The following is a 19,187-nucleotide window of genomic DNA, read 5'->3' on the forward strand; positions in this document are numbered from 1 at the left end:
AATAAGAGAGATAGATAGATATCCTTCCTGCTGGCATATTAAACGTTCTCTTTGAGAGAAAGCAAACTTCATGATGCCGGAGCCTGGACAAAGAGCCTGCTAGCAGGAGCTGAAACAGGGACCTTTCAGAATAACTTATGTCCCTGCAAGTCAGGAAGGTGTGTATGAAGCTTACGCTTTTCAGGAACAGAGCAAGCATCCATCTGTCCTCGAGAAAGAGAACATACAGGGGTCAAAGGACAACATTCTTTTTTTTTTTTTAAAGATTTATTTATTTATTATATATACAATATTCTGCCTGCATGTATCCCTGTGGGCCAGAAGAGGGCACCAGATCTCATTACAGATGGCTGTGAGCTACCATGTGGTTGCTGGGAATTGAACTCAGGACCTCTGGAAGAGCAGCCAGTGCTCTTATCCTCTGAGCCATCTCTCCAGCCCCGACAACATTCTTTTCATGGCGGACATTTGCCGGTGAATATGTAAGTGTCTGGAGGTGAAGCTGCAGAAGCTGGGCCATGATGGGTAGGATTCCTTAGAGAAATATCTTCTGTACCAAGTACCAAATGACATTTGGGTTTCCAAAGACACTGAGGCTAGAGGAGTATGGAAGGGGCCCCATGGAAGGGCCCCTGTAAACTGGCTAGATGGTTGGGTGTACGTGGCCTTCTCCCCAGCGACAGAGGGAGCAGAAGGCTCTCTCAGGTCTCAGCCTCCCATGCACATCCACCCACATCCCGCCCCTTCCCTCCCCTCTCCTCGGTCAGGTAAGACAGAGGCAACATGGGAATACTGAGAGGCCACGAGCCCTCTCACCACACGATGCCCTTAAATCACCATGAAGACAGATTGGCCATCTGAATCTTGCCTGCTCACCAAGATTCCCTAGTGAGCATTGAAACTATACGAGGGACCCAGCTTGCTTAGACCAATCAGATCAGGCGTTCTGGGGAGGGGAGGCTTTGATGGAGGTATTGGCTAAAGCTCCCTAGCGGACTAGGAAGGATGGCGTGGGCCAGGAACTCCTGAATATATTCCATGGCCGGGCTGGTATCAACCTCAAGTCACCAGGCTTGCTTGGCAAGCTTTCTTACACCATAAACCGTCTCTAAAGCTCCAGGCCAGGATTCATGAGACCTTATCTCAACAAAAGCAGAAAACAAAGCCAACGAGCCAAAGCACTCACTCATGACAGTTACAAGAATATTCTCTGTACCCCACCCCAAATACAGCAAAAAAGAAATTTTTCAATTAAAAAAAAATCCTAGCCGGGCGGTGGTGGCGCACGCCTTTAATCCCAGCACTTGGGAGGCAGAGACAGGTGAATCTCTGTGAGTTCGAGACCAGCCTGGTCTACAAGAGCTAGTTCCAGGACAGGCTCCAAAGCCACTGAGAAACCCTGTCTCGAAAAACCAAAAAAAAAAAAAAAAAAAAAAAAAAAAATCCTAGAGCTGAACAGATGTCTTAATGGTTAGAAGAACATCTGCTCTGGCAGTGGTCCTGAGTTTGGGCTCCAGCACCCATGAAGGGGAAACTTACGACCACCTGTAACTCTAGTTCCAGAGGATCTGAAGTCCTTCCTGGCCTCCATGGGACCCTGCACACTAGTGGAATGCACACAGAAAGATGTGTGAGAGGGGCTAGAGAAATGGGGTCTTAGTCATTGGTTGCTGTGAAGAGGCAGAATGGCTAAGGAAGCTCTTACGAGAGAAAGCATTTAATTGTGGGCTTTCCTATAGTTTCAGAGGTTAGTCCGTTATCATCATGGTGGGGAGCATGGAGGCAGACATGGTGCTGGAGAAGTAGTTAAGAGGGAGACTGGGCCTGGAATGGGCTTTTGAAACCTCAAAAAAAATGTGACATAGTTCCTCCAACAGGGCCACACCTCCTAGTCATCTAATCCTTTCAAATAGTGCCTCTCCCTGGTGACTAAGCATTCAAATGTATGAGTTTATGGGGGCCATTCAAACCACCACAGATGGCTCAGCAGTTAGGATCACTAGCTGCTTTTCCAGAGAACCCAGGTTCAAGTCTAAGCACCCATATGGAAGTTCCAGGGAATCTGACGCCCTCTAAAGACTTTTTGAGGACACCATGCATGCATATGGTGAACAGACATATGTACAGCCAAAACATTCATACAAATATAATTTAATAACAATAATGATGATGATGATAATAATAACTGGGACTGGAACAATGACTCAGTAGTTAAGAGCATTGGCTTCTCTATCAAAGGGCCTAGTTCAATTCCCAGAACCCACATTACAACTCATAACTGTCTAGAACTCCACTTTCAGGGGACCTGACACCCTCACACAGGCATACATGCATGGAAAACAATGCACATAAAATAATAAAAATAAATTATTTTTATTGAGTTCTACATTTTTCTCTGCTCTCCTCCCTGCTTCTCCCCTCCCCTTTAACCCTCTCCATGCTCCCAATTTACTCAGGAGATCCTGACTTTTACTATATCCCCATTAGATTAGATCCATGTATGCCTCTCTTAGAGTCCTCATTGTTGTCTAGGTTCTCTGGGATTGTGATTTGTAGGCTGGTTTTCTTTGTTTATGTTTAAAAACCACTTATGAGTGAGTACATATGATAATTGTCTTTCTGGATCTGGGTAACCTCACTCCAAATGATATTTTCTAGCTCCATCCATTTGCTTGCAAATTTCAAGACATCGTTATTTTTTTCTGCTGTGTAGTACTCCATCATGTAAATGTACCACATTGTACTTATCCATTCTTCCCTGGAGGGGCATTTAGGCTGTTTCCAGGTTCTGTCTATGACAAACAATGCTGCTATGAACATAGTTGAGCACATGTCCTTGTGGCATGATTGAGCATCCTTTGGTATTACTGGGTCTTGAGAAAGGTTGCTTTCTAATTTTCTGAGAAATCACTACACTGAAATCCAAAAGGGCTGTACCAGCTTGCACTCCCACCAGCAATGCAGAAGTGTTCCCTTTTCCCCACATCCTCTCCAGCATAAGTTGCCATCAGTGTTTTTGACCTTGGCCATTCTTACAGGTGTAAGATGAAATCTCAGAGTTGTTCGGATTTGCATTTCTCTGATGACTAAGGATGTTCCTTAAGTGTCTTTCAGCCATTTTAGATTACTCTGTTGAGAGTTCTCTGTTCAGGGCTGTACTCCATTTTTTATTGGATTATTTGTTCTATTGATGACCAATTTCTTGAATTTTTTGTATATTTTGGAGATCAGTCCTCTGTCTGATGTAGGGTTGGTGAAGATCTTTTCCCATTCTGTAGGCTGTCGTTTTGTCTTGTTGACCATGTCCTTTGCTTTACAGAACCTCAGTTTTAGGAGGTCCCATTTATTAATTGTTTCTCTCAGTGTCTGTGGTGCTGGGGTTATATTTAGGAAGTGGTCTCCTGTACCAATGTGTTCAAGTGTACTTCCCACTTTCTCTTCTATGAGGTTCAGTGTGGCTGGCTTTATGTTAAGGTCTTTGATCCATTTGGACTTGAGTTTTGTGCACGATGATAGATATGGATCTATTTTCATTCTTCTATATGTTGATATCCAGTTATGCCAGCACCATTTATTAATTTTTTTGATATTTTTTGCTTCTTTGTCAAAAATCAGGTGTTTGAAAGCATGTGGATTAATATCCAGGTTTTCAATTCCATTGGTCCTCCTGTCTGTTTTTATGCAACACCAGACTATTTTCAGTACTGTAGCCCTGTAGTAGAGTTTAAAGTCAGGGATTGTGATGCCTCCAGACATTCTTTTATTGTGCAGAGTTGTTTTGGCTATCCTGGGTTTTTTGCTTTTTCATATGAAGTTGAGTACCATTCTTTCGATGTCTGTGAAGAATTTTGCTGGGATTTTAATGGGCGTTGCACTGAAACTGTAGATTGCTTTGGTAAAATTACCACTTTTACTATGTTAATTCTACCTACCCAAGAGCATGGGAGATCTTTCTACTTTCCGGTGTCTTCTTCAATTTCTTTCTTCAAAGATTTAAAGTTCTTGTCATGCAGGTCTTCCACTTGTTTGGTTTCAGTTACTCCGAGATATTTTATGCTATTTGTGGCTATTGTGAAGGGTGATATTTCTCTGATCTCTTTCTCAGCCTATTTATCATATGTGAAAGGAGGGCTACTGATTTATTTTTTAGTTAATCTTGTATTCTCCTACATTGCTGAAAGTGTTTATGAGTTGTAGAAGTTCCTTGGTAGAATTTTTGGGGTCGCTTATGTAAACTATCATATCATCAGCAAATAATTAGATTCTCTCCATTTAGTTTGATATTGACTGTTGGCTTGCTGTATATTGCCTTAATTATGTTTAGGCATGTTCCTTGTATTCCTGCTCTCTCCAAGACCTTTATCATGAAGGGATGTTGTATTTTGTCGAAAGTTTTTTCAGCATCTAATGAGATGATCATGTTGTTTTTATTTTTCAGTTTGTTTATATGGTGGATTATGTTGATTATGAAGCCTACTTAATCATGGTGGATGATGGTTCTGATGTCTTCTTGGATTTGATTTGCCAGTATTTTAACATCAATGTTCATGAGTGAGATTGGTCTGTAATTCTCTTTCTTAGTAATGTCTTTATGTGGTTTGGGTATCAGGGTAATTGTAGCCTCATAAAAAGAGTTTGGCAATGTTGCTTCTGTTTCTATTGTGTGGAACAATTCGGAAGGTATTGCTATTAGTTCTTTGAAAATCTTGTAGCATTCTGAGCTGTAACCATCTGGTCCTGTGCTTTCTTTATGTTGTGAGACTTTTGATGACTGTTTCTATTTCTTCATCAGGTATAGGTCTGTTTAATTTGCTTATCTGGTCTTTATTTAATTTTGGTAAGTGATATTTATCCATAAAGTTGTCCATTTTCTTTAAGTTTTCCAATTATGTGGAGTACAGGTTTTCGAAATATGACCTGATAATTCTCTGGATTTCTTCCCTGTCTGTTGTTATGTCCCCCTTTTAATTTCTGATTTTGTTAATTTGGATATTCTCTCTGCCTTTTGGTTAGTTTGGATAAAGGTTTGTGTATTTTGTTGATTTTCTGGAAGAACCAACTCTTTGTCTCATTGATTCTTTGTATTGTTTTCTTTGTTTCTATTTTGTTGATTTCAGCTCTCAATTTGATTATTTCCTGCCCTCTAATTCTCTTGGGTGAGTTTGCTTCTTTTTGTTCTAAAGTTTTCAAATGGTCTGTTAATTCACTAGTGTGGGATATTTCCAGCTTCTTTATGTAGGCATTTAGTGCTATGAACTTTTCTCTGCTTTCATTGTGTCCCATAAATGTGGGTATGTTGTATGATCATTTTCATTGAATTTTAGGAAGTCTTTAATTTCTCCCTTTATTTTTCCCTTGACCCATTGATGATTCAGGTGAGCATTGTTTAATTTCCATGTGTTTGTGGGCTTTCTGGAATTAGTATTGTTGAATTCTAGTTTTAAGCCATGGTAATCTGATAAAATACATGGGATTATTCTAATAATTTTTTGTATCTGTTGAGGTTTGTTTTGTTACCTAGTATGTGGTCAATTTTTGAGACGATTCCATGAGGTGCTGAGAAAAAGGTATATTCTTTTCTGTTTGGATAGAATATTCTATAGATGTCTGTTAAGTCCATTTGAGTCATAACATCTGTTAGTTCTTTTATTTCTCTGTTAATTTTTTGTCTGATTGACCTGTCCAGTGGTGAGAGTGGAGTGTTGAAATTTTCTACCATTAGTGTGTGAGGTTTAATGTATGATTTAAGCTTTAGAAGTGTTTCTTTTGTATATGAGGGTGCCCTTGTATTTGGGGAATAAATGTTCAGTATTGAGATTTCCTCTTGATGGATTTTTCCCGTGACTACTATACAATATCCATTTTTGTCTCAGGTCTGCTCCAACCCAGGTCACTAGCTCTAAAAATAAATTATTTAAAAAATAAAAAATAACAATTTAGGGGCTGGAGAGATGACTCAGTGTTTAAGAGCACTGGCTGCTTGCTCTTCCAGAGAACCCAGGTCTGATTCTCAGCACCCAGATGGCAGCTTACAACCAGCTACAACTCTGGGGATCTTTTTTTTATATATATAAAATTTATTTATTATATATATACTCGCCAGGAGATGGTGCCAGATCTCATTACAGATGGTTGTGAGCCACCATGTGGTTGCTGGGATTGAACTCAGGACCTCTGGAAGACCAGCCAGTGCTCTTAACCTCTGAGCCATCTCTCCAGCCCCCCAACTCTGGGGATCTAACAGCCTAGTCTGGTCTTTAAGGGCACTGCATATATGTGCACAGTGCACAGGGAGATCAGAAGAGAGCATCAGATGATTGTGAGCCACTATGTGGGTGTTGGAAACCTAGATTTTCTGGAAGGACAAGTGCTTTTTACTTTTGAGCCCTCTTTCCAGCCCTGTGATCCATTTTTTGATCTTCAGGTCAGTAACCTAGCTGAGGTGACTAGGAAAATTCCCTATGTTTATGATTCACATCTTTTTCTGTGCGAATATACCGCGAGTGAAAACTTACTTGAACAAAAGAGAAGGGGAAAAAAAAAAGAAGAGAGCAGGAAGGGGTAGGAAACACAGAGGGCTAAGGAATGGGGCTGGACACCGGTGCTGCCTGGTCTCGGTGTACCTGGAACACTGCGGTGTGCTCACATGGTTTGGTTGGGAACAGATGGTTTGAAAGAGGTGCCAGGACTCTCTCCCACCCACCTCTGCTCCCGAGGGCTTGGATGTCACTCAGCCTTGCCCATAGCTCTGCCCACCCTCACCGGTGCATGGAGATTTGAGTGCCAGCCTCCGGATACAGAGCTGGATTAATTTGATCCTCCACCTGGGTGTCTTTGCGTGGGCAGGTTGAGGGAATGCGCAAGTGGAAACTGTGTTAAGCTGCTGAGATGGTCTTGACCGTCACTGAAGGTGGACTAATGAGGGATGGGGCAAGTGTGTTGGTCAGAAAGAAGGGTCCAGAGGTTGCAGCTGCCCCAAGTGAGGTCCCTTTGTCCTTGTCTGGCTCTTGCCTGTATGCCCTGGAAGTGCCAGGACACCGTGAAGGGCATTTCAGGCTGGTTGAAGACAGCCGTACATCCTAAACTGGCTGCCAAGCCCTGCGGGACTTCCAGAACACTTGCATGTTTCTGTTTGCTTTTTGTTTCTGCCTATCTGGGGCAGAAGCTGTCCTTTCCTGAGCTAGCATTCACTGAGGCTCCCTCCAGGATCTTTCAGCGGCTCTGTGACATTGGGTACATCATGATGCACAGCAGCCTCTCTGGTCCCCTTCTTAAGAGGCAGGTGCTCAGCATCCTTGGCTGTCCAGTGTTGTAACCACTAGCCACACAGCTACTTAAAGAAAATTGCATTAAATTTTAAGGTGTGTGTGAGAGAGTGGCAAGTGTATAAACTGAGGCCAGAGGAAGACATTGGGTATCCTGCTCCCCACTTTCCACTTTATCTCCTTGAGACAAGGTCTCTCACTGAATCTGGAGCCTGCTTTGGGGCTAGGCTGGTAGCCAGCAAGTCCCAGTGATCCCCCTGCATCCAGGCTTACGTGGGTGTTTTTTACACGGCTTTGGGGATCTGAAGTAATGTCTTCATGATCGCACAGCAAGCACCCTTACTCACTGAGTCATCTCCCCTGCCTCCTTTTTTTTTTTTTTTACTTATTTATTTATTTTTATTCTTTTTTAATTAAAATTTCCACCTGCTCCCCATTTCCCATTTCCCTCCCCTCCTCCCAAATATTGCCCTCCCCCCCTGCCTCCTTTTTTTAAAAAAAAAATTTCAACACAGTATCTTACTTATTTCAGGCCAGCCTTCAATTTGCTGTGTAGGTGAATTTAAACTTCTGATGCTTCTTTCACGTCCTGAGTGCTGGGATGACAGGCATGTACCACTGTGCTGGGAACAAAGCACAGGCTTCCTGTGGGCTATGTAAGGACTCTATCTCCAGTCCCTAAAACTCATTTTTAAAAAAAAAAAAAAAATTTATAGAATTGCCAGGCACATTTGCAGGTTCAGTAGCCCATGTGACCTGGGGCAAATCGCATTAAACAGTGCAGAGGCGGAACATTAGGACAGAAGGTTCTATTGGACAGTGTTGGCTTAGCCCCATCTATGTCTCTGTTTCCTTTATCCTACTTTATTTATTATTGCTATTAGTGTGTGCTCGTGGGAATCAGAATACAGCTCTCAGGGTTGGTTTTCTCCTCCCACTGTGGGTTCTGGGGATCTAGACCCATTTCCTTTTTCACTCTGACGAAGCTCACTGAGAGAGCAATCTAGCCAACTGATAAAATTTAGGAAAGGCATCTGAGCTTGTGGCTGGCCATCACCCACACTTACGCCATGCTCCTCCATGGCCCGTTCTGTGGGAGAACAGGGCTCTCAGCACCTCCTCCTGCTGGTCCTGGTCTGTAAAACCGGGCACCATGGAGGAAAACTTAATTCTGGACAATAGTAATCTCAATTTACGGTTCTCTAGGCTTTGTCTTCAAGCTCTTATGCTCTGCCACTTAACACAGCCTTCTGAAATAAATATTATCACCCATCTCTGACTACAGATGGAGCTAAGAGACAGGGAGCTGAGTGCCCCAGGGTACGTAATTAAGGGAAGCCCAGGACTAGGGTTTGAACTCAAGTCTTACTGCAGGCTCTCTTATACTACTGCCCAGGCCTGGGCCAGGTGACCCGATGACCAGATGGCCCCTGAGGTCTGTACTTCGTCATCATAGAACATTTTGATGTTCTCTCTGAGACAGCTAGTGTGTGAGAGAGCAGGGTACTCAGGAGGCAGGGAAGCTGGACCATAGCTCATGGCCTGGGGAGGAGGCGCAGCATGATAGTTAACAGAAAGAGACCTGGGGCAGGTGAGAGGGTCCGAATTACCTGGTGGGCCCATTGACTTAGGACACTGCCAAGGAGGAAAATACTAACTTCTCTCCCCTCCTCCTGCCCACTCCTGTAAGACTGCCCACCTGAGATATTTTCTAACTGGATGTTACTGCTTGTGGATGCACCTTTGTTTCTTCTCATCAATGGAGCCTATGAAAGAATATATCTGGCATAGTTTTCCTAGCTCCGATTGACCCAGAGTGCCAACATTTTCCCAACCTCTCCCAAGGAAGAAGGGGCTATTAAAGGGCGCTAACCAACTTCCTCCTACAAAGCCATCCTATGCATGCCATCTGGTTCTTTGAGTTCAGTTTTGGTCATGTGACCAATCATCTTGAGGACATGGTGCTTGCAATGCTATAGTGAGATGTCCTTGGTATGACTGGGAGATAGGAGGTTGGTCACTCTACTGAGTGGCTACCATCTAAGGAATTATAGTTTTCGAAATGATGTTGATCCATGGACATCAGAAACTGAAGATATTTATATGGATACTACCAGAGGAGAGGTTGAGTCCTGGGGACTTGTATCTGCATTGATGGTGGCCTGGTAGGGCAAGACAAACTTCCAGATCATTGCCATGAATGGAAATACCTAAGCCTTTGGGTTGAGTGTGATGATGCAGTCCTGTAATCCCATCACTTAAGAGGCAGCGGCTGGAGAACTGGGAATTCAAAGCCAGCCTGAGCCACGTGGTGAGACTGTTTCTGTCTCAAAACAACAATAATAAATAGGGCTGGGGCTGGGCAGATGGCTCACCTGTTAAATAACGCTTGTTACAGACAGGCAGTAGTGGTGCATCCCAAGGCAGAGGCAAAGGGATCTCTGAGTTCGAGGTCAGCCTGGTCTACAGAATGAGTTCTAGGACAGCCAGGGATACACAGAGAAACCCTGTCTTTAAAACAAAACAAACAAATAAACAAAAAAAACCCTTTGTGCTCTTACAGAGGACGCAGGTTAGATTCCCAGCACCCACATAGCAGCTTACAACCCGTTGTAACTCCAGTCCTAGAGGATTTGACAGTTTCTTTTGACCTCCACAGGTACCAGGGACACATGTGGTACACAGACATACAAGCAGTGCACAGACATTCATACAGACAAAACACCCATATGCATAATTTTTTAAAAAAAAATTTTTAAAAAGGGGGTAAGGATGCCTGGATCCGTGACTCAGTCGACAGAGTGCTTGCTGGGCATGCATGGAATGAACCCATTGTTCCATTTCTAGTTGAGTGTGGTGGTGCACATATGTGATCCCAGTACTCTGGAAGTGGTGCTGGGAGGATCAGTTCAAGGTTATCCTTGGTTATAAATTGAGTTCAAGACCAGCCTAGGGGGCTGGAGACATGGCTCAGAGGTTAAGAGCACTGACTGCTCTTCCAGAGGTCCTGAGTTCAAGTCCCAGTAACCACATGATGGCTCACAACCATCTGTAATGAGATCCGGTGCCTTCTTCTGGCCTGCAGCAGACATGCAAACAGAATACTGTATACATAATTAATAAATAAATCTTTAAAAAAAAAAAGACCAGTCTAAAATATATGAGACTCTGTCATGACAAAAAGAAAAATTCCCAAATATTTTAGAGTTCCCAAACCTTTCAATCAACAATGTACAGTTGCTAAAAATACAGAGAAATGGATGGGGTCACCAGCTTTGGGAGCAGAAAGCCAGCAGGACTGCATGACGGCTCTGCTGGAGAGTTACTGTCCTCGGAGGCTCTGGGCACATGTACATCACCTCAGGTGAACAAGGCATGAAGAGACTGCCTGCCTGAGAATGGCAACTTCCTGTCACTTTCTCTAGAAGACTCTGGGTAGTGTGCTCTTGGTAGAATCAGAGGAAACATAAACCAGCAGGGATAAAAAGAGTTCGCTGGAGGAACACTAAGTAGCATCCTCTATCAGAGAAAGTGCTGGGAACCAGGGCCATGTTAGAGAGGATCTCTCCAGAGACCTCAGAAGCAGATCCTCTTGGGCCTTCCCTCTAGGCCTTGGGCCCCACCCCCACCCCTGTGATTCAACTCCAGCCACCTTGAAATTTTATATAGCTTTACAAATGTCTAGAATCTGGTTGGCTTAATTTGGGTCAGGCATCTATCACTTGAATGAGGAGTGAAAACCTTTGTTTTTGGTTTTCAAGACAGGGTTTCTCTGTGTAACAGCCCTGGCTGTCCTGGAACTCCCTTTGTAAACAAGGCTGTCCTCGAACTCAGAGAGAGATCTGCCTGCCTCTGCTTCTGGAGTGCTTCGATTAAAGGCGTGCACCACCACCGCCCAGAGTGGGTGGTCTTTGAGAGACACACGGAGAGGTCTAAAGCAGGACTACATCTTATCCATTCTACAGTGCCAAATGCAACAGGCCTTTAAGTAAAGGCTCGGAGAATAAATTAATATGTGGGCACACGAAGCCACCCTCTGTAGACTCAAACTATCTTTCTGCTCCATGCCAGACTGTGCCTGGGACTTTGTCAGTCTATGAATGCCTCTCTCAGGACCTGCTGAAAAGGATCCTGGGAGTGGAACCAGCTTGTTGGCAAAACCACAGTCTAGAAGGACAGATTAGTCCTGGCCCCTGATGCAGAATTCAAAAATCCAGAGCTTAGCTGCAGGATCGAGCTGAAGGAGAAGGAAATTAAGTACTCTACCAGAATCTCCACTCCATTTTTTTCGGTTCTGAGTTCTTTGGGTATACTACACCACCATCATCTAGAACTTTCTACATGGAAAATAATAGGACCTATCAAGCCATCGATGGCTACCTCTTGCTTTTGCAGAGGGAAGCTGTGCCTGTGGAAGATGTGTTTTGCTCAGAATCATTGCGTATTTCTGACTGCTCTCCTCAGTCCAGTTTGGGGTTCTTTGTACTGCCTAAAAGGAGTCCTCCATTGCTACGGTGGGGTGTTGAAGACACCAGCTGAACTCTCTGTTTGAATTGTGGACAGCTGTGAGTTGGGTGGATGGGTCTGAAATAGTTGCATGTGGGGGTGATGTATATATTTAGGGATTAGTTGACTAAAACCTGGTATATTACTTGTCTCTTTGTTGTGGTGAAATACCTGACAAAACTTACGTGAAGAGACCGGTTTATCTTGTCATGTGCAACCAGGGCACATAACGCAGGAGGGAAGGAACAGTGTGTACGGCGTATGTTCGTGTGCGCGCTCAAACACCTGTGTGTGGCACAGCACACAGTGGAGGTCAGAGGACAACTCTGTAGAGTCAGTTCTTTCCTTCCACATTGATGTGAGTCCTGGGGCTCACACTCAGGTCACCAGGTTTGTGTGACATTCACTTGAGCCATCTCGCCAGGCCAGAGAGTTCTCACCAGCATCTCCCAGCTGGTAACTAATCTCTGTCTTACCGCTTCATTTCTCTAAGCAAGTGTATGTATCTGCGGGATTTTATTTGACTCTTTTTAAACAGAGGAACTGTCTTCCTTTAGGAAACCTGTGTTTCCTGGCACCCAGTCTGCTCCAGGCCCTGGGGATTCTGAGGTGCTTTGGTCACTATTCTGCTGTCTGGGGCATCACCACCTACCGCAGAGTGAGACATATTAATTCTCAGTCTGCCCTGTGTTGGGTAGTGTCAAGGCATATGCATGACTCTTGGGTTGCACAGTCCCCTCGGGGACTCAGAAGGGTTTTCTAAAGGAGACATTTGAGCTGACTCCCAAACAATGGGTAGCCTTGTTCCAGACTGGAAACTCTTTTAAAGAGTCAAGTTGCATAAACTGACTCCTAACTGCCCATCTCCTGTGAGCCAAGAACCCTGTGCTTATTTCTTGGAAGCAGCTCCTGTTTCTCTACTCCCATACACCTGATTTGAAATTGTCAGAAAGATCTTTTGGGTGACCCATGTTTTAATACAACTAAACCACATCTGTCTGTCGCTGAGACCTAATGCCCCCAGCTCTGTCAACCACAGTGAGCTGGCAGCAGCAAATGTTCCTAACAAGGAAATGTTTGTTTTGGAATCAAACACCTTCCAGACTTGTTTGTATGGGGACCAGACTAAAGAGACTAACGCTCTGCACCTCCTGATACTTAACACACTGAAGTTCAGCGCACTAAGGAACAACAGCAGGCAGAAGACAGTCTTGCAAAGAGAGTATCCACATGATCAAGGACATGCATGTGTGCCATACAAATGAACACACACACACAAATCAAGGAAATTATTCTTATTTTCTAAGTCTCCCCAAACCCATGTTGGCTTGTATCTTAGAGGAACGTAACCTGTCTGGCCTCCTCACTTTTGTTCTCTGTAACTTTGGACCTGTAAGAAACAATTCTAAACTAAGGAAAGTTAAGTTGGTTTCAGATTTATTAAGGGAAAAATTATCAGTGAAAGTGAAAAAAAATGTGAACGGGTGCTTTTCTCCAGGAGGGAGACAAAAGGCTGAGCACCAGGAAGTTAGCTGCTCCCGGAAGGCTGACAGGACCTGTGCAGAAGGAAACCAGAGACTCACACACACTGTTCTTAGAGTCACCCTAAGGGTGGCATGTGCGAAAGGATCACCACTTCTGAAGACTAATGATAAAAGCAGTTACTGTGAAAAGTTCAGAAAGTGTAAATAAGGGGATGGAGAGATGGCCCAAGGTTAAGGACATGCACTGCTCTTGCAGAGGACCCAGTTTGGCTCCCAGCACTCACTTGGGCTCCAGGGGAACAGATGCTCTTCTAGCCTCCGCAGGCACTGCATTCATATGCACCCGGTGCACATGTTCACCCACCCAACACACATAACTAATAAAACGCTGGGCACAGCCGGGCGGTGGTGGCGCACGCCTTTAATCCCAGCACTTGGGAGGCAGAGGCAGGTGGATCTCTGTGAGTTCGAGACCAGCCTGGTCTACAGAGCTAGTTCCAGGACAGGCTCCAAAACCACAGAGAAACCCTGTCTCGAAAAACCAAAAACAAAACAAAACAAAACAAAAAAAAACGCTGGGCACAGTGGCTCACGCCTTTAACTCCAGCATTTGGGAAACAGAGGCAGGTGGATCTCTATCATAGCCAACCTGGTCCACACAAAGAGTTTTAGGCCAGCCAGGCTAAAAGTGAGACCATCTCAAAAAACCAAATTAATAATAATAAAATAATTTTAAAGTTAATAAGAAAAAAACAGGAGAAAGATCACCCTTATTTTCACAGTCTACCAACAACACTGCTGTTAAGAGAACATCCTTTCAGACTTTTCCCTCAAGCATATAAATTCCTCTCCATAAAAATCAGATCATACTTATCTGAAAACCTGTGCTTCTTCATTTAGCACTTCCAAACCACCTTTTCTTCTTCTTCTTCTTCTTCTTCTTCTTCTTCTTCTTCTTCTTCTTCTTCTTCTTCTTCTTCTTCTTCTTCTTCTTCTTCTTCTTCTTCTTCTTCTTCTTCCTCCTCTTCCTCTTCTTCCTCTTCCTCCTCCTCCTCTTCTTCTTCCTCTTCTTCTTCTTATTATATTATTATTACCCAAACCACCTTTTCATACTGATAACTTTTTTTTTCTTTTTTTTTTTTTAAGACAGGGTTTCTTGCTGAGCAGTGGTGATACACACCTTTAATCCCAGCACTTAGGAGGCAGAGACAGGTGGATCTCTGAGTTTGAGGTCAGCCTGATCTACAGAGCAAGTTACAGAACAGGCTTCAAAAGCTACAGAGAAACTTATCTCAAAAAACAAAAGACAGGTTTCCTCTGTGTAGCCATCTTCTCCTGGAACTTGCTCTGTAGACCAGGCTGGCCTCGAACTCACAGAGGTTGGCCTGCCTCTGCCTCCCAAGTGCTGGGATGAAAGGTGTGTACCACCACCGCCCATCCCGGTCTTGACCATTTTTTAAAATATGAAACACTATTATTGCATGTGTGCATGATGTGTGGACACGAGTGCCATGACATATGTGTGGAGACTAGATGACAATTTTGTGGAGACCACTCTCTGTCCACCTTTGTATGGATTCTGGGGATTGAACTTGGGTCTTCAGGCTGTATAAGCTGTATAAGTAAACACTTTACCAACTGGGTCACCTCACTAGCCTTTTTTAACCTCCTTAGTAAAATTAGTTGGTTAAAGCAATTAGTGTTGAGTCAGGCAGTGATGGAGCTTGCCTTTAATCCCAGCACTTGGGAGGCAGAGGCAGGCAGAACTCTGTGAGTTCAAGGCCAGCCTGGTCTAGAGTGAGTTCCAAGACAGAGAAACCCTGTCTTGAGAAACAAAAAAGTAATTAGTATCACCTGATCTACTGCCTGGCATTTAAAAATATATATCCTGAATATTTTGGGATGATATTTCCAATTTTATATTTTGGCACTACTTCAGAAACACCAATTACAACATTTAATCACATTTACCCAGAATTGTACACCCTGGGTTTGAAAACCACATAGCTCAACTGCAACAGCTCCCCAAAGTCCAAAGCACGTTTGCTGGCCCTATTCTGATGAGAGCCTGTATAAGCTAAAATACTCTCAGAGCACCAGGTTCTGTTTCTCAGTTGTTGGTGACCTGGGTTGAACAATCACTTCAAACAAGAGCAACTCTTCTGGGTAGATGCCATCGGAGACCTCTAGACTGCAGCCTTACCCACTTTGGGTACTTTTCTAGACAGCTTGGTTCTTATTTTCTTGAAATCAACATGAACATTCTACAAAGTTGTGTTCTTGGATTCCTCTTGAAGCCAGATTGACAGGTCTCTATGTAGACTGAGGACAAGTTTTAATGCCCTTTAAAAGTTCTACCTAGATGGTGCACACCTTTAATCCCAGCACTGGGAAGGCAGAGGCAGGCAGATCTCTGTGAATTCGAGGCCAGCATGGTCTATAAGAGCTAATTCCAGGACAGGCTCTAAAGCTACAGAGAAACCCTGTCTCGAAAAACAAAACAAAACAAAACAAAACAAAAAACCTACCTAGAATGGGCTGGAGAGATGGCTCAGTGGTTAAGAGTATTTGTTGCTCTTACAAGTGAATCACTTTAGTTCCCAGTGCCTACACCGAAGGCTCACAATCATCTGTAAGTCCAGCTCCAGAGGACCTGATGTCCTCTTCTAGACTTCATTAGCAGCTGTACCCACAAATGCACATACCCACATGCACCCACATACACATAAACAAAAATAAAGTCTTAAAAAAAATAAAACCTGTCCAAGAGACAATAACTACTGAAGCAGGAACATGCTGGTGCTGAGACAGACACTAAGATAATGTATCATGATTAAATAAGTTTTTATTGTCACATTTAACTGCTTTGTCAGATATACACTGTATATTTCAGTATGGCATAAAAATAAGAATATTTTCCTGAATGTCAAAATCTGAACAGAGGAGATGGCGATGGCACTTTAAAAAACTGGAATTCATACCGTGCTGAAGCCGCTAATAGGTAGCTGATAAAAGCTGGAACGCACTGCAGATAAAGTGACCTTCGACATTCAAATCAAACGGCAGTGGTGTAAGCCCAGCAAAACCAGGACAGCAGTTACAGTGCAGACCCTGGGGCACAACCAAAGCAGGATCTCATTTCTAAGACTGTATCTACTGTCTGAGCCTGGGAGCTGGAGCTTATGAGTAAACATCGCTATAAAACGAAACGAATCCTTTGGAACCAGATTTTAAGCCTTTTAACGACCTCTTCATCCTTACGTGTTTTAACTAGTCCAAGGAAAGGCAGTTCAACAAGCATCGTGGGCTGATTGACCACCATGAATGGTAGGTCTTGCCATTTCCAATCTAGTAGCCCAATATATTCTAAAATGATTTTAGTGGTTTCACACATTCTGGGCAGAACTAGAAAAGAAGCAGTAATTAAATAAAAACGTAAGTGCATCCCAATGGTCTCCACACACCTGCAATTATTCCCAAAATGGCAACTTAAAAAAAGGGGGAGGGAGGGTTATTCAGACCATTGAAGCAAATCTTATTCACTAAGATTCCTGGATATGTTCTTTAAAATGTCCTTCCTCCACAAATCCAGCCCCGGATCTGCCAGACCTAAGTGCACTGCATGTCTTACACAGGAACTCAGCTAAATCCACTGCGTCTGTGATCTGTTCACCACAGACCCAGGCCTGGCATCTCACTCCTTTTTGCTATCCACTACCGTGTGGCTTTCCTCAAAGACTCCAGAACAGAGGCCAACTGTGCTGGTGCAGGGCAGCAGTCGCTGCCGAACACCAGAAAGAAATGAACTGACCTCGTGACACTGATCTGGATGAGTACTCACTGGGGATTAGTGTTTCTACATTTTTAAAAAGGCAACCATTTTAAGTGACAATATGTATCAGGCTAGTAGAAAAAGGTTGAGACAAAGCCCTCTCTCATCTTACAAAGTCATGCAGATAGGAGAAGCAGTGTCTGACTTGTTCCAATCAGGCTTCTTGGAATTAACAAAATTTATTTTCTGGCAAAGATGAATTTGGTTCATCATAGAAAGTTCTTTGAAGGCTGCTGCTAAACTCATTTCCCTTTGAAAAAGCAAATTTCAAGGCATGATAGTGCAGAGGTAAGTTTCTGACTTACAGAGTATTTATAGACTAATTGTGCTTAGTCTCTGATCTCCAATTTAAAGAACAGACTACACTGAGGAGTTTCACTCTGCCTAAATTTACTAGTACATCCATGAATCGCACCAGAATTAGGACAATTTGATTATCGTAATGATTCTGCTGTGAACCCATGCACTGCACCCAGAGGTGAGGACCAGTGGACAGAGGATTCTGGGGGTTCTGAGCATGGGGTGCTCCACTCGGGAGCCACGGCATCTGAGAAAGCAGTTCTCCCCACAGATTAAGTCCTCAACAAACTCTCAATAAGCCATTAAGAAAAGCAGTGCCAAGAGGAGAGAGTGTCATTTGTTTACTTAAATCTGGGAGGTCTGAGTGTTCCTGGGGTCCTCATCGGGATGTGTCACGGGTCGTGAATTCTTTGAATGTGAGTATTCACTATGAGGGGACTCTGCAGGGTCAATCAAATTTTCATAATCACTGTCGTCTGACTCCTCCCCACTGTCTCCAGCTGCTCTCTGGGAAGGAAGAAGATCTGCTCCACTTCCAGAGAACTTCAGTCCGGCACTGGTGGAAGCATAGTTGGAAGAGCCCACAGCTTGAGGCCGAGGCATGAAGACACTCCTTTCCATGCGAGAATGGCTCAGAGTACTTTCTTGATTGTTTGGGTGAAAATCAGAATAAGGTGGGGGAGGATCAGAGGGCTCGGTGTCTGCTGGAGTACTTCTCCCTTTGGCTGCAAACCCAGAATAGGGCATCCGAGGGCTGAATGCTGGCTCCAGATTCTCAGATGGCATCTGTCTGCTTAACAGGGTCTGCTGCAATCCTGCACGGAAACAGGAAGAATGTTTTAGCAAGTTCTGTATCTTCACAGCTTTTTACTTCCACTCAGTAAATGGTTAACCTGAGTGTTTTGGAAATGACTAGCAACTATGAAGTGATTGTTGCTAATGTTTTATAGATGATTCCTCTCTGTACATCCATTTATTTGTATATCAAGTACCAGGCCAACCATGGTTACACAGTGAGACCCTGTCTCAAAAAACCAAAACAAATAAAAACAGAAACCAAATAGTTGAAAATCCAGGCAATTGGATGCAGTAGTAGCCCCAAGATGTAAAACATAGGTTTGTCACTCTAAATGATGTGCTAATTTGTCCACCTGTTTCCCACTGTGCTCAGAAATTTAGGTCTACCAGCTGGCACTGAAAACCATTCTCACCGTCTTTACAAGTCCCATGAAAATGGAACATTCCTAAGACAGGATCCTTTCACATACCACACTGCTTTTCTTTTAATGTGTATTTGTGTCTGTGCTGGATCCTCTGGAACTGGAGTTACAGGTAGTTGTGAACTGCCCTTTGTGGGTGCTGGGAACCAACTTAGTCCTCTTGCAGGAGCAGCAAGATCTCTTAACTGCTAAGTCATCTTTTCAACCCCAGAGGTTTTTTTTTTGGGGGGGGGGGATTTTCAGACAAGGGTTTCTCTGTAGCTTTGGAGCCTGTCCTGAAACTAGCTCTTATAGATCAGGCTGGCCTCAAACTCACTGTCTCCCAAGTCCTGGAATTAAAGATGTACGTTGCCACCACCACCCCCAGCCTCAAGCTATGAGTCTATAATGAACATAAGACATCATCCTGATATGTGCAGTATGCCATAGTTAGTATGGTAGCAATTATCACAGTTGCTAGAAATAGATAATATTGTCAATACATACAAAAATCTGCACCAAATTTTTTAGACCTGTACTAACTTCTGCTTCAGCTTTTCTCTTTGGTCCTCTTGTTTCAGTTTCAGAGACTTGAGGAATA

The 19,187-nt window shown here is 43.6% G+C and overlaps 1 protein-coding gene across 1 annotated transcript in view; it reads right to left on the bottom strand.

Annotated features, from left to right (window-relative positions):
- Positions 1-16,088: 16,088 nt before the first annotated feature.
- Positions 16,089-19,187, bottom strand: part of Abraxas2 (abraxas 2, BRISC complex subunit) — a 37,644-nt gene continuing 34,545 nt past the window's right edge. The window contains exon 9 of the mRNA XM_057780070.1: positions 16,089-18,202. Coding sequence (XP_057636053.1) covers positions 17,733-18,202 — 470 coding nt within the window. The 3' untranslated portion in view covers positions 16,089-17,732. The remainder of the gene's footprint in view (positions 18,203-19,187) is intronic.

Source organism: Chionomys nivalis, chromosome 8, assembly GCF_950005125.1.
Source record: "Chionomys nivalis chromosome 8, mChiNiv1.1, whole genome shotgun sequence".
Classification (NCBI taxonomy): domain Eukaryota; kingdom Metazoa; phylum Chordata; class Mammalia; order Rodentia; family Cricetidae; genus Chionomys; species Chionomys nivalis.